General features: G+C 36.3%; 1 protein-coding gene across 1 annotated transcript; it reads right to left on the minus strand.

Moving 5' to 3' along the window:
* Nucleotides 1–196: 196 nt before the first annotated feature.
* LOC143225960 (uncharacterized) lies at nucleotides 197–2,547 on the minus strand. Its single transcript, XM_076456256.1, has 3 exons — nucleotides 2,257–2,547; nucleotides 1,244–1,768; nucleotides 197–1,018 (listed from the first exon to the last, which is right to left on the minus strand). Exons 1-3 carry the CDS (start codon nucleotides 2,545–2,547, stop codon nucleotides 332–334), a joined length of 1,503 nt encoding a protein of 500 aa, XP_076312371.1. The 3' UTR covers nucleotides 197–331.
* Between the last annotated feature and the right edge of the window lie 16,653 nt (nucleotides 2,548–19,200).

The raw sequence follows: 19,200 nt of genomic DNA on the forward strand, positions 1-19,200 counted from the left end.
CACATGTATATTGTGAAGCATAATAAACATCATGAATATCTACATATTGCACTCTGTCTAATTATTTTCATCCATTAATAATATTTCATATCCTTGGCTAAAAAGGGTGAATATAAATTATAATGTGTAGTGACAGCACATTGAGATAAAATACTCTGTACTGGTATATAACATCCATGCTAAAGAGGTGAAATTCTAAAAAATATTGATTATTTGTAAAAGGCAGAAGATGAACAGTTGGGTAAGCTGGCACCCTTTCACGTAACATGAACAGTGAACAATTTAAAATTTACACAAAAGCCAATAACGAAATAGTGACAACCTGATATGATTATTGTTTCTTTTTACTGAGTTTTTTGCAATCTAAGCAGGTCCATTTCTTTGGTTGTCTCTGCAGCCCGACACATTCCATATGGAAATGCACAACCTTGCAGCCCATGTTGCTGCACCGTAGTGTTATTGTATCAGTTCTGCTTGTACGGCAGTAGCACAACAGCTGATCATCAGCTTGTTCTGATGGCTTTGTGAATTTCTGCCCCACGAGCTCAGGCAGAACACACAGTCTAAAGAATGTCTCCAGCTCTCCTACCATTCTATTTTTGAAGTCAGTGTCCAGCATAATCCTTTCAACATGGAGAGACTGCTGGTCATCTGTCCACACAACAAAATCACAATAGTTCACACCAGTTAGAAGCATCTGCCCCTGAACCTGGTAATAATAGGCATGGTTTTTCTTCAGTGGGAGTTTGTCACCAATCCTTTCCAGGCAAAACTGTCCATCTTCTGCAGCTTCATCCAGTGACTTGCCTCGTTTGCAGTGTGGGCATTTTATTTCAAGTACACCCTTCCTACAACAAAGGCATTCAACCAGACCATCAGGTGTCGCACCTAGGTAAGGGTATTGCGGGATAATGTATAGCCCACTGTCTACTACCTTTAGTTGCTGGTGCTGTGTCCTTCTCACTTGTACATACAATAATCGAGCATGTTCTTCATGCTTACATCCCCATCTTGTTGCCTAGGTTGAACATTTGGTAGCGTGGGGGTAACAGATTTGTTTCAAAAGTGACTTAAAAGGGTTGGCGACACTGGTACGACAAGCAGCTTTGAATTTTGAGGCTGTTATTCTACCAGCACGATGATCGTACCATAGCCTACTTTTCCATTGCTGTCTGGTCAGCTTCTCAAGAGCTGTTGCTTCCTCAACACTAATCGTCAGTGAAGTAAAAATGTCATCACACACCTGGTTTAGCTCTTCCACTGATATTGGATTATGTTTGCGCAGCAGTGTCAATGGTTGTGGCAATGGCACTGATACTGCAGCAGGCACATAGTGTCTTGCATAGTCCTTAGTCAATGAGAGAAACCCAGACTTCACTCCAGTGTTCTGAATTGCAAGGTAGCATGCCTTTACTTCTTCCTCAGTCATTGGGGGGCATGCTGGTGCTGGTGCTTGGCATGCCGTTGTAGACTTCTCGGTCAGTTTTTTTTTTTTGGTTGTGACACTTGTGAAGTCCATGTCTGTGACCTGCTTTAAGTGTCCCTTTCCTCTGGATGGCACAATCCACTCACAAGGCATTGATGTGCAAGCTGTGCTGTGATGCCTCTTTACGACAGCTTCCATGTAGAACAAAGTTGCTGCTACGTGGGAGCAGACTTCACCTAATCCAGCCTTGCAGGTGCAGTGGGAAGATATTATCTCTCCATTCTTGCAGCTAGCAACCCACGGCTTTAGTGGTGGTTCATTTAACCGCTGAGAGTGGCACATCTGTAAAATAACAATGAAAATATTAAGTTGTGTATATATAAGCTTTTAAAGACAACTGGGTATCAGGTTGGGATACGTGTGTCACTCAAATAATAAAATAATATAAAAAATAATAGAACAGTTAAATATTAAATTATTTTTACAGAAACGTAACATGGCTATTGGCCAGCTTTAACGGTCTATGTCTACTTGTACTATTTATTATCTATATATTGATACCATACCAAAAATTAATCATAAATCAAAAATTAAGTTTTGAAACAGCCTAGACAATTAGGTGTCTTAATATCATTATACAAACATGTATAGAAGTGCTCCTAGGCTAGAGCTTTGACAACAGTCAGTGCACATGTAATACAATAATATTGAACCATTTATTAAAATGGGGGCCCTACTTTACTTCAGTACCTAGTCTTCGTCTAAAATGTAGTTAAATCTATCATACAGAGTACATGATACATGTATGTAATATAACATGATGTACAAACCTTTGCTGTAATGATGACTTTATCCGACGTTGCCCTGGTTATCTGGACATTCTGTACAAATCCTGCCACAAAGTACTTGTACGCATCAAGGCTTTTGTAACCTTTTAGACTTTCATTTGTATAGGTGGAAGTCCTGTTTATCAAATATATATAAATGTCACCATATGTAATATTTGGCAGATCTACTCCGGCAACAGTCTGACTCTGAGCAACGTTGTTTTGGCTGAATATTACTGGCGTAAATACACGTGGCGGGAGTATATACGGGTCTCCCACACACAGTTCCTTCATTTTTTCCTCATACCTGGCCTTTCAGCATCTGTCAGGTGTGCTACAAGTGATGAAAAGCCAGCGGCAGCCATTTACATGTGAATAGTACTGAATACAGCAGTTGTTAACTCGTTCAGTCATGCGGGACACTTGCCACCCAATATGGCGGTATGTTTACAAACCTCGTTGTGGTCACGTGACACTAATAGGTTCACGCAAAACCTCTATTTAAATTTGTGAATGATGAGAGAAAATCAGTTAAAAATTATTCAGTTTTTGATACATTCAAAGCAGAACGATGACAAAAATAAATGAATATGATGACACTAGTAATGTTAAATTAGCTGATATGAAATTATAACTTTCTACCATTAGAAGATATAACATCCCTTGTTATATGTTCAATTTTAGTATAGCTTTCATTTGTTATTTAATTTTAGTAGCACCGACTTCTCGAAATTGTTGTTCGTCAATTCAGGTTTTTTAGGTTTCCAAATCTTTTTCCCTGTTAAGGAAAGGCGCCTTACAGCTGCACTCGATGGAATGGACCTGTTGAAATAAATAATGAGCTGGTGAAGGGAACAAGTTTGATTCTATATATTTTGAAGCAAATGGTTCTTTGTTCAAAAACACTGTTGTGTGATCGCTGCTGTTTTGAGATAAATTACTTGCAAATTTTGTTTAAACCACGTGAAGAAATCTTCTTTTCCGTTTTCCCTGGTACTAAACAACAATAAAAAACAACAACAAATTAAATCAGCATTTGCTGAAGATTCATAACCGTCACCTTCCATCTTCCCTGAAAGTTTTTAACCATCACTTGTTTCTTTCCCAGCATTCGGGCTAATTTAATCAGTTTAAACCAAGGGTGAAAAGTAGCTGTAATAACGTAATCCGCATTGACAACGGCAGCTTCTAAGTAACAAAATCAATCACGAGTGCATTTATTTTACATTGGCTAGCCTTCCCAGAATTAGCAACAGTGAATACTTCATCATTTGGTTGTTCTACTTCGTTTTCCAAGCTTTCTCTTTCTAGAAGCATGAGCCGTTGTCTCTCCTGTTTCAATTGACCATTTGCTTGACCTGTTTACCTGTGTTCATCCCTTGACACACGCTCAAAATCCTTGAATTTATGGGAATGTTCTGACTAACATGATATTTAGATTAAAAAGTAATTTCTAATTCACACTGTAAATATTCCTTTTGGACCAAAAAAACAGCTTACACCACAACAAATACTTTAGGATTGAGATACACTTTCACTTCCATCAAATTAAAATTAGTCTATTATGTAAAGTTAAGAAAGTTTTTCTTCATGATTAGACTCACTGTAAGCTGGTGTAATAGAAACATCGTCTTATTTTGTTGGTCCGGCATGGCCAAGCGTGTTAAGGTGTGCGACCCGTAATCTGAGGGTTGCGAGTTTGCATCCCCTTCGCGCCAAACATGCTCGCCCTTTCAGCCGTGGGGGGCGTTATAATGTGACAAAAACAAACAAAAACCTCTTTCTTTCCCACTATTCGTTGGTAAATGAGTAGCCCAAGAGTTGGCGGTTGGTGGTGATGACTAGCTGCCTTCCCTCTAGTCTTACACTACTAAATTAGGGACGGAGAGCACAGATATCCCCCGTGTAGCTTTGTGCGAAATTCAAAAAACAAACAGATTTATTTATTTTTTTTATTTTTTTTTCAAGATTCCATTTTGCGTCATTAGCTGATGCACCTGGCGATGCAACTTCGTACAAAATGTTACTTTGACCGACAGAAGAACAGGAGTAAGATTGTTTGTTGTACATTGTGTGTACAGTTTCACTGAGTGTTTTAACACTGTACGTCTTCACTTTCACAGACTCTTCCAGCACTGTTGGTGTTCAATTTCACTGTGTGTTGCAATACTACTGGTTTTGAGCTTTACAATCTGTCTGCACTTTTTTGGTCCTACCTTTCACCTCTCTTTCAACATCATTGGTGTTCAGTTTCACTAAATGTTTCAACACTGTTGGTCTTCCCTTTTACGGTGTGTTTGACAAATATTGGTCTATAATTTGTCTGTTTTCACACTGTTGGTCTTCACTATCACTCTTGTTTTAGCACTGTTCTTTTTTAATTCCACTAACTGCTTCCAAACTGTTGGTTTTTTACTTTCAGTCACTGTTCCAACCAACCCTGAAGATTGAAGACCAACAATGTTGATAAAGTTAGTAAAATTGAAGACGTGGACTGTTGAAACATTCAATGAAAGAGAACACCAACACTATCGAAACACAGTGAGATTGAACACCTTCACTGTACAAACCTTCAATGAAACCGAAGACCAATGGTGTTGATAAATTGATGAAAATTGAAGACCAGTAGTGTTAAAATATAGTGATAGTGAAAATCAACACTGTTGAAGCAAACTGAAAATTTAAAACTACATTGTTGAAACAGAGTGAAATTGAAGACCATTAGTGTTGAAATAGACAGTGAAATTAAATACCAATAACGTTGAAACAGATAGTGAAAGTGGAGATCAACAGTGTGAAAATAGTCAGTGGAAGTCAACACCAATAGTGTTGAATCAGACAGTGAAATTGAAGACCAGTGAAGTTAAAGACCAACACTGTTCCAAAACACACTGAAACTGAAAATCAGAACTGCTGAAACTGACTGAGAAATTGAAGATATCCACTGTTGAAACATTCAGTGAAAGTGGAGAACAACAGTTTGGAAACAGACCGTGAAATTGAAGACCGACACTACTGAAACAATCATTGAAAGTGACGACCAACACTGTTGAAACACAGTGAGATTGAACATCAACACTTTAGAAACAATCAGTGAAAGTGAAGACTTTATCAACATTGTTGGTCTTCAACTGTCTCTGTTGATTTTCACTTTCATTGACTGTTTGCATACTGTTGGTCATACCTTTCACTGTCTCTTTCAACACTACTGGTCTTCAGTTCAACTATCTCTTTGAATACTGTTGGTATTCAATTTCGCTAACATTTTAACACTAATGGACTTAAATTTTACTCTTGGTTCAATAGTGTTGGTCTTCACTTACACTCTATTTTAACACTACTGGTCTCCAATTTTACTGACTGTTTCAACACTATTGGTCTAGAGTTTCACTGTCTATTTTCACAATCTTGGTTTTCACTTTAACTTTCATTTCAAGAATATTGGTGTTAACTTCCAGTGACTGTTTTCACACTATTGGTTTTCACGTTCACAGGCTGTTTAAACACTCTTAGCATTCAAGTTTACTGTCTGTTTTAACACTATTGGTCTTCACTTTCACTGACTGTTTTCACACTGTTGGTCTTCATTTTCAGTGACTGTTTCAACACTGTTGGTCTTCAATTTCACAGTCTGTTTTAACACTACTGGTTTGCAGTTTCAATGGCTGTTTCAACACTGTTAGTCTTCGATTCCACTAACCGTTTTCAAATTGCTGGTCTTTACTTTCACTGACTGTTCCAACACTGTTGACTTTCAATTTCACTGTCAGATTCAACACTATTGATCTTCACTTTCACTTCCACTTCAACACTATTGGTGATGACTTCCACTGACTGTTTTCATACAGTTGGTCTTCACCTTCATTGGCTGTTTCAACACTGTTGGTCAACAAGATTAATTTCTGTTTCAACATTATTGATCTTAACCTTCACTGTCTTTTTCAACACTGGTCTTAAATTTCAATGACTCTTTCAACGCTGTTGGTCTTCAAGATCACTGTCTTTTTCAACACTGTTGGTAATCAATTCACTGTCTGTTTCAACACTATTGTTCTTTTGTTTCACCGTGTGTTTCAATACCAATGGTGTTCAATTTTACTCTGTTTGAACAGTGTAGTCTTAATTTTCAGTCTACTTCAACAGTGTTGATCTTCACTTACACTTCTGTTTAAACACTATCAGTCTTCAGTTTCACTATTTTCAAACTGTCGGTCACACCTTTCACTGTATTTCAACATTACTGTTCTTCAGTTCAACTGTCTGTTTAAACACTGTTGGCCTTCAGTTTCATTGACTCTTTAACACTGTTGGTCTTCAGTTTCACTGACTGTCTCAACACTTTTGATCTTCAATCTCAATGTCTGTTTTAACAATTGGTGTTCACTTTCATTGTCTGTTTTCACACTTTTGTTTACCACATTCTCTTTTAACACTATTGGTCTTGAATTCAACTGACTGTTTTCGCAATGTTGGTCTTCACTTTCACTGACGGTTTCGACACTGTTGGCCTTCAACTTCTCTGTCTCTTTCAACACTATTGTTCTTTAGCTACACTGACTGTTTCAACACTATTGGTCTTCACCTTAATTGACTCTTTAAACACTGTTGGTCTTCAACTTCACTGTCTGTTTTAACACTATTGGTCTGCAGATTCACTGGATGTTTCAGCAATGTTTGTATTCAATTTCATTGGCTGTTTTGACACACTTGATCTTCACTTTCACTTCTGTTTATACACTATCAGTCTTCAGTTTCACTGTTTTCAAACTGTCGGTCACACCTTTCACTGTATTTCAACATCACTGTTCTTCACTTGAACTGTCTGTTTAAACACTGTTGGTATTCAATTTCGCTAACTTTTTAACACTAATGAACTTAAATTTTACTCTTGGTTCAATAGTGTTGGTTTTCACTTTCACTCTCTATTTTAACACGATTGGTTTTCAATTTCACTGACTGTTTCAACACTATTGGTTTACAGCGTCACTGTCTGCTTTCACAATCTTGGTTTTCACTTTAACTTCCATTTCAAGGCTATTGGTGTTAACTTCCACTGACTGTTTTCACACTATTGGTCTTAACGTTCACAGGTTGTTTCAACACTCTTAGCATTCAAGTTTACTGTCTGTTTTAACACTATTGGTCTTCACTTTCACTGACTGTTTTCACACTGTTGGTCTTCACGTTATCTGATTATTTCAACACTATTGATCTTCACTTTCACTGACTATTTCAACAGTAGTAGTCTTCATTTTCAGTGACTGTTTTGACACTGTTGGTCTTCAATTTCACAGTCTGTTTTAACACTACTGGTTTACAGTTTCAATGGCTGTTTCAACACTGTTAGTCTTCGATTCCACTAACCGTTTTCAAATTGCTGGTCTTTACTTTCACTGACTGTTCCAACACTGTTGACTTTCAATTTCACTGTCAGATTCAACACTATTGGTCTTCACTTTCACTTCCACTTCAACACTATTGGTGATGACTTCCACTGACTGTTTTCATACTGTTGGTCTTCACCTTCATTGGCTGTTTCAACACTGTTGGTAAACAAGTCTAATTTCTGTTTCAACATTATTGATCTTAACCTTCACTGACTGTTTCAACACTGTTGGTCTTCAACGTCACTCTTTTAACACTATTTGTCTCCAGTTTCACGGACTCTTCCAACACTGTTGGCGTTCAACTTCACTGTGTGTTTTAATACTACTGGTTTTGCGTATTACAGTCTGTCTGCACTCTCTTTCTCCTACCTTTTACCTCCCTTTCAACATTATAGGTGTTCAGTTTCACTGACTCTTTCAATACTGTTGGCCTTCAAGTTTACTGTCTGTTTCAACACCACTGGTCTTCGCTTTCGCTGACTGTTTCAACACTATTGGTCTTCACCTTCACTGACTGTTTGAACACTGTTGGTCTTCAACTTCACTGTTTTAACACTATTTGTTTGAAGTTTTACTGGCTGTCTCAACACTGTTGGTATTCAATTTCACAGTCTGTTTTAATAGTAATGATCCTCAATTTTACTCTCCGTTTGTATAGTATTGGTCTTCATTATCACTTCTTTTTCAACACTGTTGATCTTCACTTTCACTGACTGTTTCAACACTCTTGGTTTTCAATTTCAATGCATGTTTTAACATTTGGTGTTCAGTTTCACTGTCTGTTTTCACACTTTTGTTCTTCACTTTAGCTTCTCTTTCAACATTATTGGTCTTGAATTCAACTGATTGTTTTCACAATATTGGTCTTCAATTTCAATGACTCTATCAACGCTGTTGGTCTTCAAGATCACTGTCTTTTTCAACACTGTTGGTAATCAATTCACTCTCTGTTTCAACACTATTGTTCTTTTGTTTCACTGTGTGTTTCAATACCAATGGTGTTCAATTTTACTCGGTTTGAACAGTGTAGTCTTAATTTTCAGTCTGCTTCAACAGTGTTGATCTTCACTTTCACTTCTGTTTAATCACTATCAGTCTTCAGTTTCACTATTTTCAAACTGTCGGTCACACCTTTCACTGTATTTCAACATTACTGTTCTTCAGTTCAAATGTCTGTTTAAACACTGTTGGCCTTCAGTTTCATTGACTCTTTAACACTGTTGGTCTTCAGTTTCAGTGACTGTCTCAACACTGTTGATCTTCAATCTCAATGTCTGTTTTAACAATTGTTGTTCACTTTCACTGTCTGTTTTCACACTTTTGTTTACCACTTTTAATTCTCTTTTAACACTATTGGTCTTGAATTCAACTGACTGTTTTCGCAATGTTGGTCTTCACTTTCACTGATGGTTTCGACACTGTTGGCCTTCAACTTCTCTGTCTCTTTCAACACTATTGTTCTTTAGCTTCACTGACTGTTTCAACACTATTGGTCTTCACCTTAATTGACTCTTTCAACACTGTTGGTCTTCAACTTCACTGTCTGTTTTAACACTATTGGTCTGCAGATTCACTGGATGTTTCAGCAATGTTTGTATTCAATTTCATTGGCTGTTTTGACACACTTGATCTTCACTTTCACTTCTGTTTATACACTATCAGTCTTCAGTTTCACTGTTTTCAAACTGTCAGTCACACCTTTCACTGTATTTCAACATCACTGTTCTTCACTTGAACTGTCTATTTAAACACTGTTGGTATTCAATTTCGCTAACTCTTTAACACTAATGAACTTAAATTTTACTCTTGGTTCAATAGTGTTGGTTTTCACTTTCACTCTCTATTTTAACACGATTGGTTTTCAATTTCACTGACTGTTTCAACACTATTGGTTTACAGCGTCACTGTCTGCTTTCACAATCTTGGTTTTCACTTTAACTTCCATTTCAAGGCTATTGGTGTTAACTTCCACTGACTGTTTTCACACTATTGGTCTTAACGTTCACAGGCTGTTTCAACACTCTTAGCATTCAAGTTTACTGTCTGTTTTAACACTATTGGTCTTCACGTTATCTGGTTATTTCAACACTATTGGTCTTCACTTTCACTGACTATTTCAACAGTATTAGTCTTAATTTTCAGTGACTGTTTCAACACTGTTAGTCTTCGATTCTACTAACTGTTTTCAAATTGCTCGTCTTTACTTTCACTGACTGTTCCAACACTGTTGACGTTCAATTTCATTGTCAGATTCAACACCATTGGTCTTCACTTTACTTCCACTTCAACACTATTGGTGATGACTTCCACTGACTGTTTTCATACTGTTGGTCTTCACCTTCATTGGCTATTTAACACTGTTGGTCAACAAGTTTAATTTCTCTTTCAACATTATTGATCTTAACCTTCACTGACTGTTTCAACACTGTTGGTCTTTAACGTCACTCTTTTAACACTATTTGTCTCCAGTTTCACTGGCTGTTTCAACACTGTTGCTATTCAATTTCAGTATCTGTTTTATCAGTACTGGTCTTCAGTTTTACTGTCTGTTTGTTACCTGTTGGTCTTCACTGTCACTCCTGTTTCAATACTGTTGGTCTTCAGTTTCACTCACTCTTTAACACTACTGATCTTCAATTTCACTGACTGTGTAAAGACTATAGGTCTTGAATTTCACTGTCTGCTTGAACACTATTGGTCTTCAATTTCAATATCTCTTTTAACCCTCGGTGTTTAGTTTCATGTCTGTCTTCACACTGTTGGTCATCACTTTCATTTCTGTTTCAACACTATTGGTCTCAAATTCCACTGACTCTTTTCACACTGTTGGTCTTCACTTTCACTGTCCCTTCCAACACTGTAGTTGTTCAGTTTCACTGTCTGTTTAAACACTGCTGGTCTTCAGTCTCACTGTCTGTTTTCACACTGTTGGTCTTCACTGTCACTTGTGTTTCAACATAACTGGTCTTGAATTTCACTGACTGTCTTCACACTGTTATTTATCAGTTTAACTAACTGTTTCAACACTGTTCGTTTTCAATTTCACTGTCTGTTTCAATACTATTGGTCTTCATTTTCACTGTCTATTTTTACACATTTGGTCTTTACTTTAACTTCTGTTTCAACACTATTAGTTTTGAATTCCACTGAGTATTTTCACACTGTACATCTTCACTTTTACGTTCTGTTTCAACAATGTTGTTCTTCACTTTAACGGACTCTTCCAACACAGTTGGCCTTCAAGTTTACTGTCTGTTTGAACACTATTGGTCTTCACCTTCACTGACTGTTTGAACACTGTTGGTCTTCAACTTCACTGTTTTAACACTATTTGTTTGAAGTTTTACTGGCTGTTTCAACACTGTTGGTATTCAATATCACAGTCTGTTTTAATAGTAATGATCTTCAATTTTACTTTCTGTTTGTATAATATTGGTCTTCATTATCACTTCTTTTCTCAACACTGTTGGTCTTCACTTTCACTGACTGTTTCAACACTCTTGGTTTTCAATTTCAATGCATGTTTTAACATTTGGTGTTCAGTTTCACTGTCTGTTTTCACAATTTTGTTCTTCACTTTAGCTTCTCTTTCAACATTATTGGTCTTGAATTCAACTGATTGTTTTCACAATATTGGTCTTCAATTTCAATGACTCTTTCAACGCTGTTGATCTTCAAGATCACTGTCTTTTTCAACACTGTTGGTAATCAATTAAATGTCTGTTTCAACGCTATTGTTCTTTTGTTTCACTGTGTGTTTCAATACCAATGGTGTTCAATTTTACTCGGTTTGAACAGTGTAGTCTTAATTTTCAGTCTGCTTCAACAGTGTTGATCTTCTCTTTCACTTCTGTTTAAACACTATCAGTCTTCAGTTTCACTATTTTCAAACTGTCGGTCACACCTTTCACTGTATTTCAACATTACTGTTCTTCAGTTCAAATGTCTGTTTAAACACTATTGGCCTTCAGTTTCATTGACTCTTTAACACTGTTGGTCTTCAGTTTCACTGACTGTCTCAACACTGTTGATCTTTAATCTCAATGTCTGTTTTAACAATTGGTGTTCACTTTCACTGTCCGTTTTCACACTTTTGTTTACCACTTTTAATTCTCTTTTAACACTATTGGTCTTGAATTCAACTGACTGTTTTCTCAATGTTGGTCTTCACTTTCACTGACGGTTTCGACACTGTTGGCCTTCAACTTCTCTGTCTCTTTCAACACTATTGTTCTTTAGTTTTACTGACTGTGTCAACACTATTGGTCTTCACCTTAATTGACTCTTTCAACACTGTTGGTCTTCAACTTCACTGTCTGTTTTAACACTATTGGTCTGCAGATTCACTGGATGTTTCAGCAATGTTTGTATTCAATTTCATTGGCTGTTTTGACACACTTGATCTTCACTTTAACTTCTGTTTATACACTATCAGTCTTCAGTTTCACTGTTTTCAAACTGTCGGTCACACCTTTCACTGTATTTCAACATTACTGTTCTTCAGTCCAACTGTCTGTTTAAACACTGTTGGTATTCAATTTCGCTAACTTTTTAACACTAATGAACTTAAATTTTACTCTTGGTTCAATAGTGTTGGTTTTCACGTTCACTCTCTATTTTAACACGATTGGTTTTCAATTTCACTGACTGTTTCAACACTATTGGTTTACAGCGTCAGTGTCTGTTTTCACAATCTTCGTTTTCACTTTAACTTCCATTTCAAGCGTATTGGTGATAACTTCCACTGATTGTTTTCACACTGTTTGTTTTCACCTTCATTGACTGTTCAAACACTGTTGGTCAACAAGTTTAATTTCTGTTTGAACACTATTGATCTTAACCTTTACTGACTGTTTCAACACTGTTGGTCTTCAACGTCACTCTTTTAACACTATTTGTCTCCAGTTTCACTGGCTGTTTCAACACTGTTGCTATTCAATTTCAGTATTTGTTTTATCAGTACTGGTCTACAGTTTTACTGTCTTTTTGTTACCTGTTGGTCTTCACTGTCACTTCTGTTTCAATACTGTTGGTCTTCAGTTTCACTGACTGTGTAAAGACTGTTAATCTTGAATTTCAATGTCTGCTTGAACACTATTGGTCTTCAATTTTACTGTCTATTTTCACACTTTTGGTCTTTACTTTAACTTATGTTTCAACACTATTAGTTTTGAATTCCACTGAGTATTTTCACACTGTACGTCTTCACTTTTACGTTCTGTGTCAACAATATTGTTCTTCACTTTCACGGACTCTTCCAACACTGTTGGCGTTCAACTTCACTGTGTGTTTTAATACTACTGGTTTTGCGTATTACAGTCTGTCTGCACTCTCTTTCTCCTACCTTTTACCTCCCTTTCAACATTATAGGTGTTCAGTTTCACTGACTCTTTCAATACTGTTGGCCTTCAAGTTTACTGTCTGTTTCAACACCACTGGTCTTCGCTTTCGCTGACTGTTTCAACACTATTGGTCTTCACCTTCACTGACTGTTTGAACACTGTTGGTCTTCAACTTCACTGTTTTAACACTATTTGTTTGAAGTTTTACTGGCTGTCTCAACACTGTTGGTATTCAATTTCACAGTCTGTTTTAATAGTAATGATCCTCAATTTTACTCTCCGTTTGTATAGTATTGGTCTTCATTATCACTTCTTTTTCAACACTGTTGATCTTCACTTTCACTGACTGTTTCAACACTCTTGGTTTTCAATTTCAATGCATGTTTTAACATTTGGTGTTCAGTTTCACTGTCTGTTTTCACACTTTTGTTCTTCACTTTAGCTTCTCTTTCAACATTATTGGTCTTGAATTCAACTGATTGTTTTCACAATATTGGTCTTCAATTTCAATGACTCTATCAACGCTGTTGGTCTTCAAGATCACTGTCTTTTTCAACACTGTTGGTAATCAATTCACTCTCTGTTTCAACACTATTGTTCTTTTGTTTCACTGTGTGTTTCAATACCAATGGTGTTCAATTTTACTCGGTTTGAACAGTGTAGTCTTAATTTTCAGTCTGCTTCAACAGTGTTGATCTTCACTTTCACTTCTGTTTAATCACTATCAGTCTTCAGTTTCACTATTTTCAAACTGTCGGTCACACCTTTCACTGTATTTCAACATTACTGTTCTTCAGTTCAAATGTCTGTTTAAACACTGTTGGCCTTCAGTTTCATTGACTCTTTAACACTGTTGGTCTTCAGTTTCAGTGACTGTCTCAACACTGTTGATCTTCAATCTCAATGTCTGTTTTAACAATTGTTGTTCACTTTCACTGTCTGTTTTCACACTTTTGTTTACCACTTTTAATTCTCTTTTAACACTATTGGTCTTGAATTCAACTGACTGTTTTCGCAATGTTGGTCTTCACTTTCACTGATGGTTTCGACACTGTTGGCCTTCAACTTCTCTGTCTCTTTCAACACTATTGTTCTTTAGCTTCACTGACTGTTTCAACACTATTGGTCTTCACCTTAATTGACTCTTTCAACACTGTTGGTCTTCAACTTCACTGTCTGTTTTAACACTATTGGTCTGCAGATTCACTGGATGTTTCAGCAATGTTTGTATTCAATTTCATTGGCTGTTTTGACACACTTGATCTTCACTTTCACTTCTGTTTATACACTATCAGTCTTCAGTTTCACTGTTTTCAAACTGTCAGTCACACCTTTCACTGTATTTCAACATCACTGTTCTTCACTTGAACTGTCTATTTAAACACTGTTGGTATTCAATTTCGCTAACTCTTTAACACTAATGAACTTAAATTTTACTCTTGGTTCAATAGTGTTGGTTTTCACTTTCACTCTCTATTTTAACACGATTGGTTTTCAATTTCACTGACTGTTTCAACACTATTGGTTTACAGCGTCACTGTCTGCTTTCACAATCTTGGTTTTCACTTTAACTTCCATTTCAAGGCTATTGGTGTTAACTTCCACTGACTGTTTTCACACTATTGGTCTTAACGTTCACAGGCTGTTTCAACACTCTTAGCATTCAAGTTTACTGTCTGTTTTAACACTATTGGTCTTCACTTTGACTGTTTTCACACTGTTGGTCTTCACGTTATCTGGTTATTTCAACACTATTGGTCTTCACTTTCACTGACTATTTCAACAGTATTAGTCTTAATTTTCAGTGACTGTTTCAACACTGTTAGTCTTCGATTCTACTAACTGTTTTCAAATTGCTCGTCTTTACTTTCACTGACTGTTCCAACACTGTTGACGTTCAATTTCATTGTCAGATTCAACACCATTGGTCTTCACTTTTACTTCCACTTCAACACTATTGGTGATGACTTCCACTGACTGTTTTCATACTGTTGGTCTTCACCTTCATTGGCTATTTAACACTGTTGGTCAACAAGTTTAATTTCTCTTTCAACATTATTGATCTTAACCTTCACTGACTGTTTCAACACTGTTGGTCTTCAACGTCACTCTTTTAACACTATTTGTCTCCAGTTTCACTGGCTGTTTCAACACTGTTGCTATTCAATTTCAGTATCTGTTTTATCAGTACTGGTCTTCAGTTTTACTGTCTGTTTGTTACCTGTTGGTCTTCACTGTCACTCCTGTTTCAATACTGTTGGTCTTCAGTTTCACTCACTCTTTAACACTACTGATCTTCAATTTCACTGACTGTGTAAAGACTATAGGTCTTGAATTTCACTGTCTGCTTGAACACTATTGGTCTTCAATTTCAATATCTCTTTTAACCCTCGGTGTTTAGTTTCATGTCTGTCTTCACACTGTTGGTCATCACTTTCATTTCTGTTTCAACACTATTGGTCTCAAATTCCACTGACTCTTTTCACACTGTTGGTCTTCACTTTCACTGTCCCTTCCAACACTGTAGTTGTTCAGTTTCACTGTCTGTTTAAACACTGCTGGTCTTCAGTCTCACTGTCTGTTTTCACACTGTTGGTCTTCACTGTCACTTGTGTTTCAACATAACTGGTCTTGAATTTCACTGACTGTCTTCACACTGTTATTTATCAGTTTAACTAACTGTTTCAACACTGTTCGTTTTCAATTTCACTGTCTGTTTCAATACTATTGGTCTTCATTTTCACTGTCTATTTTACACATTTGGTCTTTACTTTAACTTCTGTTTCAACACTATTAGTTTTGAATTCCACTGAGTATTTTCACACTGTACATCTTCACTTTTACGTTCTGTTTCAACAATGTTGTTCTTCACTTTAACGGACTCTTCCAACACAGTTGGCCTTCAAGTTTACTGTCTGTTTGAACACTATTGGTCTTCACCTTCACTGACTGTTTGAACACTGTTGGTCTTCAACTTCACTGTTTTAACACTATTTGTTTGAAGTTTTACTGGCTGTTTCAACACTGTTGGTATTCAATATCACAGTCTGTTTTAATAGTAATGATCTTCAATTTTACTTTCTGTTTGTATAATATTGGTCTTCATTATCACTTCTTTTTCAACACTGTTGGTCTTCACTTTCACTGACTGTTTCAACACTCTTGGTTTTCAATTTCAATGCATGTTTTAACATTTGGTGTTCAGTTTCACTGTCTGTTTTCACAATTTTGTTCTTCACTTTAGCTTCTCTTTCAACATTATTGGTCTTGAATTCAACTGATTGTTTTCACAATATTGGTCTTCAATTTCAATGACTCTTTCAACGCTGTTGATCTTCAAGATCACTGTCTTTTTTCAACACTGTTGGTAATCAATTAAATGTCTGTTTCAACGCTATTGTTCTTTTGTTTCACTGTGTGTTTCAATACCAATGGTGTTCAATTTTACTCGGTTTGAACAGTGTAGTCTTAATTTTCAGTCTGCTTCAACAGTGTTGATCTTCTCTTTCACTTCTGTTTAAACACTATCAGTCTTCAGTTTCACTATTTTCAAACTGTCGGTCACACCTTTCACTGTATTTCAACATTACTGTTCTTCAGTCCAACTGTCTGTTTAAACACTGTTGGTATTCAATTTCGCTAACTTTTTAACACTAATGAACTTAAATTTTACTCTTGGTTCAATAGTGTTGGTTTTCACGTTCACTCTCTATTTTAACACGATTGGTTTTCAATTTCACTGACTGTTTCAACACTATTGGTTTACAGCGTCACTGTCTGCTTTCACAATCTTGGTTTTTTTCATTTCAAGGCTATTGGTGTTAACTTCCACTGACTTCACACTATTGGTTTTCACTTTAATTGGTCTTCCATTTCAACGTTATCTGGTTATTTCAACACTATTGGTGATTTAACTTCCACTGACTGTTGTTTTCACACTGTTTGTCTTTACTTTCACTGACTTTCCAACACACGTTCTTCATTGACTGTTCAAACACTGTTGGTCAACAAGTTTAATTTCTGTTTGAACACATTATTGATCTTAACCTTCACTGACTGTTTCAACACTGTTGGTCTTCAACGTCACTCTTTTAACACTATTTGTCTCCAGTTTCACTGGCTGTTTCAACACTGTTGCTATTCAATTTCAGTATCTGTTTTATCAGTACTGGTCTTCAGTTTTACTGTCTGTTTGTTACCTGTTGGTCTTCACTGTCACTTCTGTTTCAATACTGTTGGTCTTCAGTTTCACTCTTTGACTGATCTTAAAGACTGTTAAGGTCTTGAATTTCAATGTCTGCTTGAACACTATTGGTCTTCAATTTCAATCTTTTAACCCTCGGTGTTTATTTTCATGTCTGTCTTTTTGGTCATTACTTTCATTTATGTTTCAACACTATTGGTTTTGAATTCCACTGACTCTTTTCACACTGTTGGTCTTCACTTTCACTGTCTGTGTCAACACTGTAGTTGTTCAGTTTCACTGTCTGTTTAAACACTGGGACTCTGTTTTCACACTGTTGGTCTTCACTCACTTGTGTTTCAACATAACTGGTCTTGAATTTCACTGACTGTCTTCACACTGTTATTTATCAGTTTAACTAACTGTTTCAACACTGTTCGTTTTCAATTTCACTGTCTGTTTCAATACTATTGGTCTTCATTCTCACTACCTATTTTTTACCTTTACTTTAACTTCTGTTTCAACATTATAGGTTTTGAATTTCACTGACTATTTCAACACTGTACATCTTCAAGTTTACGTTCTGTTTCAACAATGTTGTTCTTCACTTTAACGGTCTTCCAACACAGTTGGCTTCAAGTTTACTGTCTGTTTGAACACTATTGGTCTTCACCTTCACTGACTGTTTGAACACTGTTGGTCTTCAACTTCACTGTTTTAACACTATTTGTTTGAAGTTTTACTGGCTGTTTCAACACTGTTGGTATTCAATATCACAGTCTGTTTTAATAGTAATGATCTTCAATTTTACTTTCTGTTTGTATAATATTGGTCTTCATTATCACTTCTTTTCAACACTGTTGGTCTTCACTTTCACTGACTGTTTCAACACTCTTGGTTTTCAATTTCAATGCATGTTTTAACATTTGGTGTTCAGTTTCACTGTCTGTTTTCACAATTTTGTTCTTCACTTTAGCTTCTCTTTCAACATTATTGGTCTTGAATTCAACTGATTGTTTTCACAATATTGGTCTTCAATTTCAATGACTCTTTCAACGCTGTTGATCTTCAAGATCACTGTCTTTTCAACACTGTTGGTAATCAATTAAATGTCTGTTTCAACGCTATTGTTCTTTTGTTTCACTGTGTGTTTCAATACCAATGGTGTTCAATTTTACTCGGTTTGAACAGTGTAGTCTTAATTTTCAGTCTGCTTCAACAGTGTTGATCTTCACTTTCACTTCTGTTTAAACACTATCAGTCTTCAGTTTCACTATTTTCAAACTGTCGGTCACACCTTTCACTGTATTTCAACATTACTGTTCTTCAGTTCAAATGTCTGTTTAAACACTATTGGCCTTCAGTTTCATTGACTCTTTAACACTGTTGGTCTTCAGTTTCACTGACTGTCTCAACACTGTTGATCTTTAATCTCAATGTCTGTTTTAACAATTGTTGTTCACTTTCACTGTCCGTTTTCACACTTTTGTTTACCACTTTTAATTCTCTTTTAACACTATTGGTCTTGAATTCAACTGACTGTTTTCTCAATGTTGGTCTTCACTTTCACTGATGGTTTCGACACTGTTGGCCTTCAACTTCTCTGTCTCTTTCAACACTATTGTTCTTTAGTTTTACTGACTGTTTCAACACTATTGGTCTTCACCTTAATTGACTCTTTCAACACTGTTGGTCTTCAACTTCACTGTCTGTTTTAACACTATTGGTCTGCAGATTCACTGGATGTTTCAGCAATGTTTGTATTCAATTTCATTGGCTGTTTTGACACACTTGATCTTCACTTTCACTTCTGTTTATACACTATCAGTCTTCAGTTTCACTGTTTTCAAACTGTCGGTCACACCTTTCACTGTATTTCAACATTACTGTTCTTCAGTCCAACTGTCTGTTTAAACACTGTTGGTATTCAATTTCGCTAACTTTTAACACTAATGAACTTAAATTTTACTCTTGGTTCAATAGTGTTGGTTTTCACTTTCACTCTCTATTTTAACACGATTGGTTTTAACTGACT

The sequence above is a fragment of the Tachypleus tridentatus genome, chromosome 1 (genome assembly GCF_004210375.1).
Source record: "Tachypleus tridentatus isolate NWPU-2018 chromosome 1, ASM421037v1, whole genome shotgun sequence".
Classification (NCBI taxonomy): domain Eukaryota; kingdom Metazoa; phylum Arthropoda; class Merostomata; order Xiphosura; family Limulidae; genus Tachypleus; species Tachypleus tridentatus.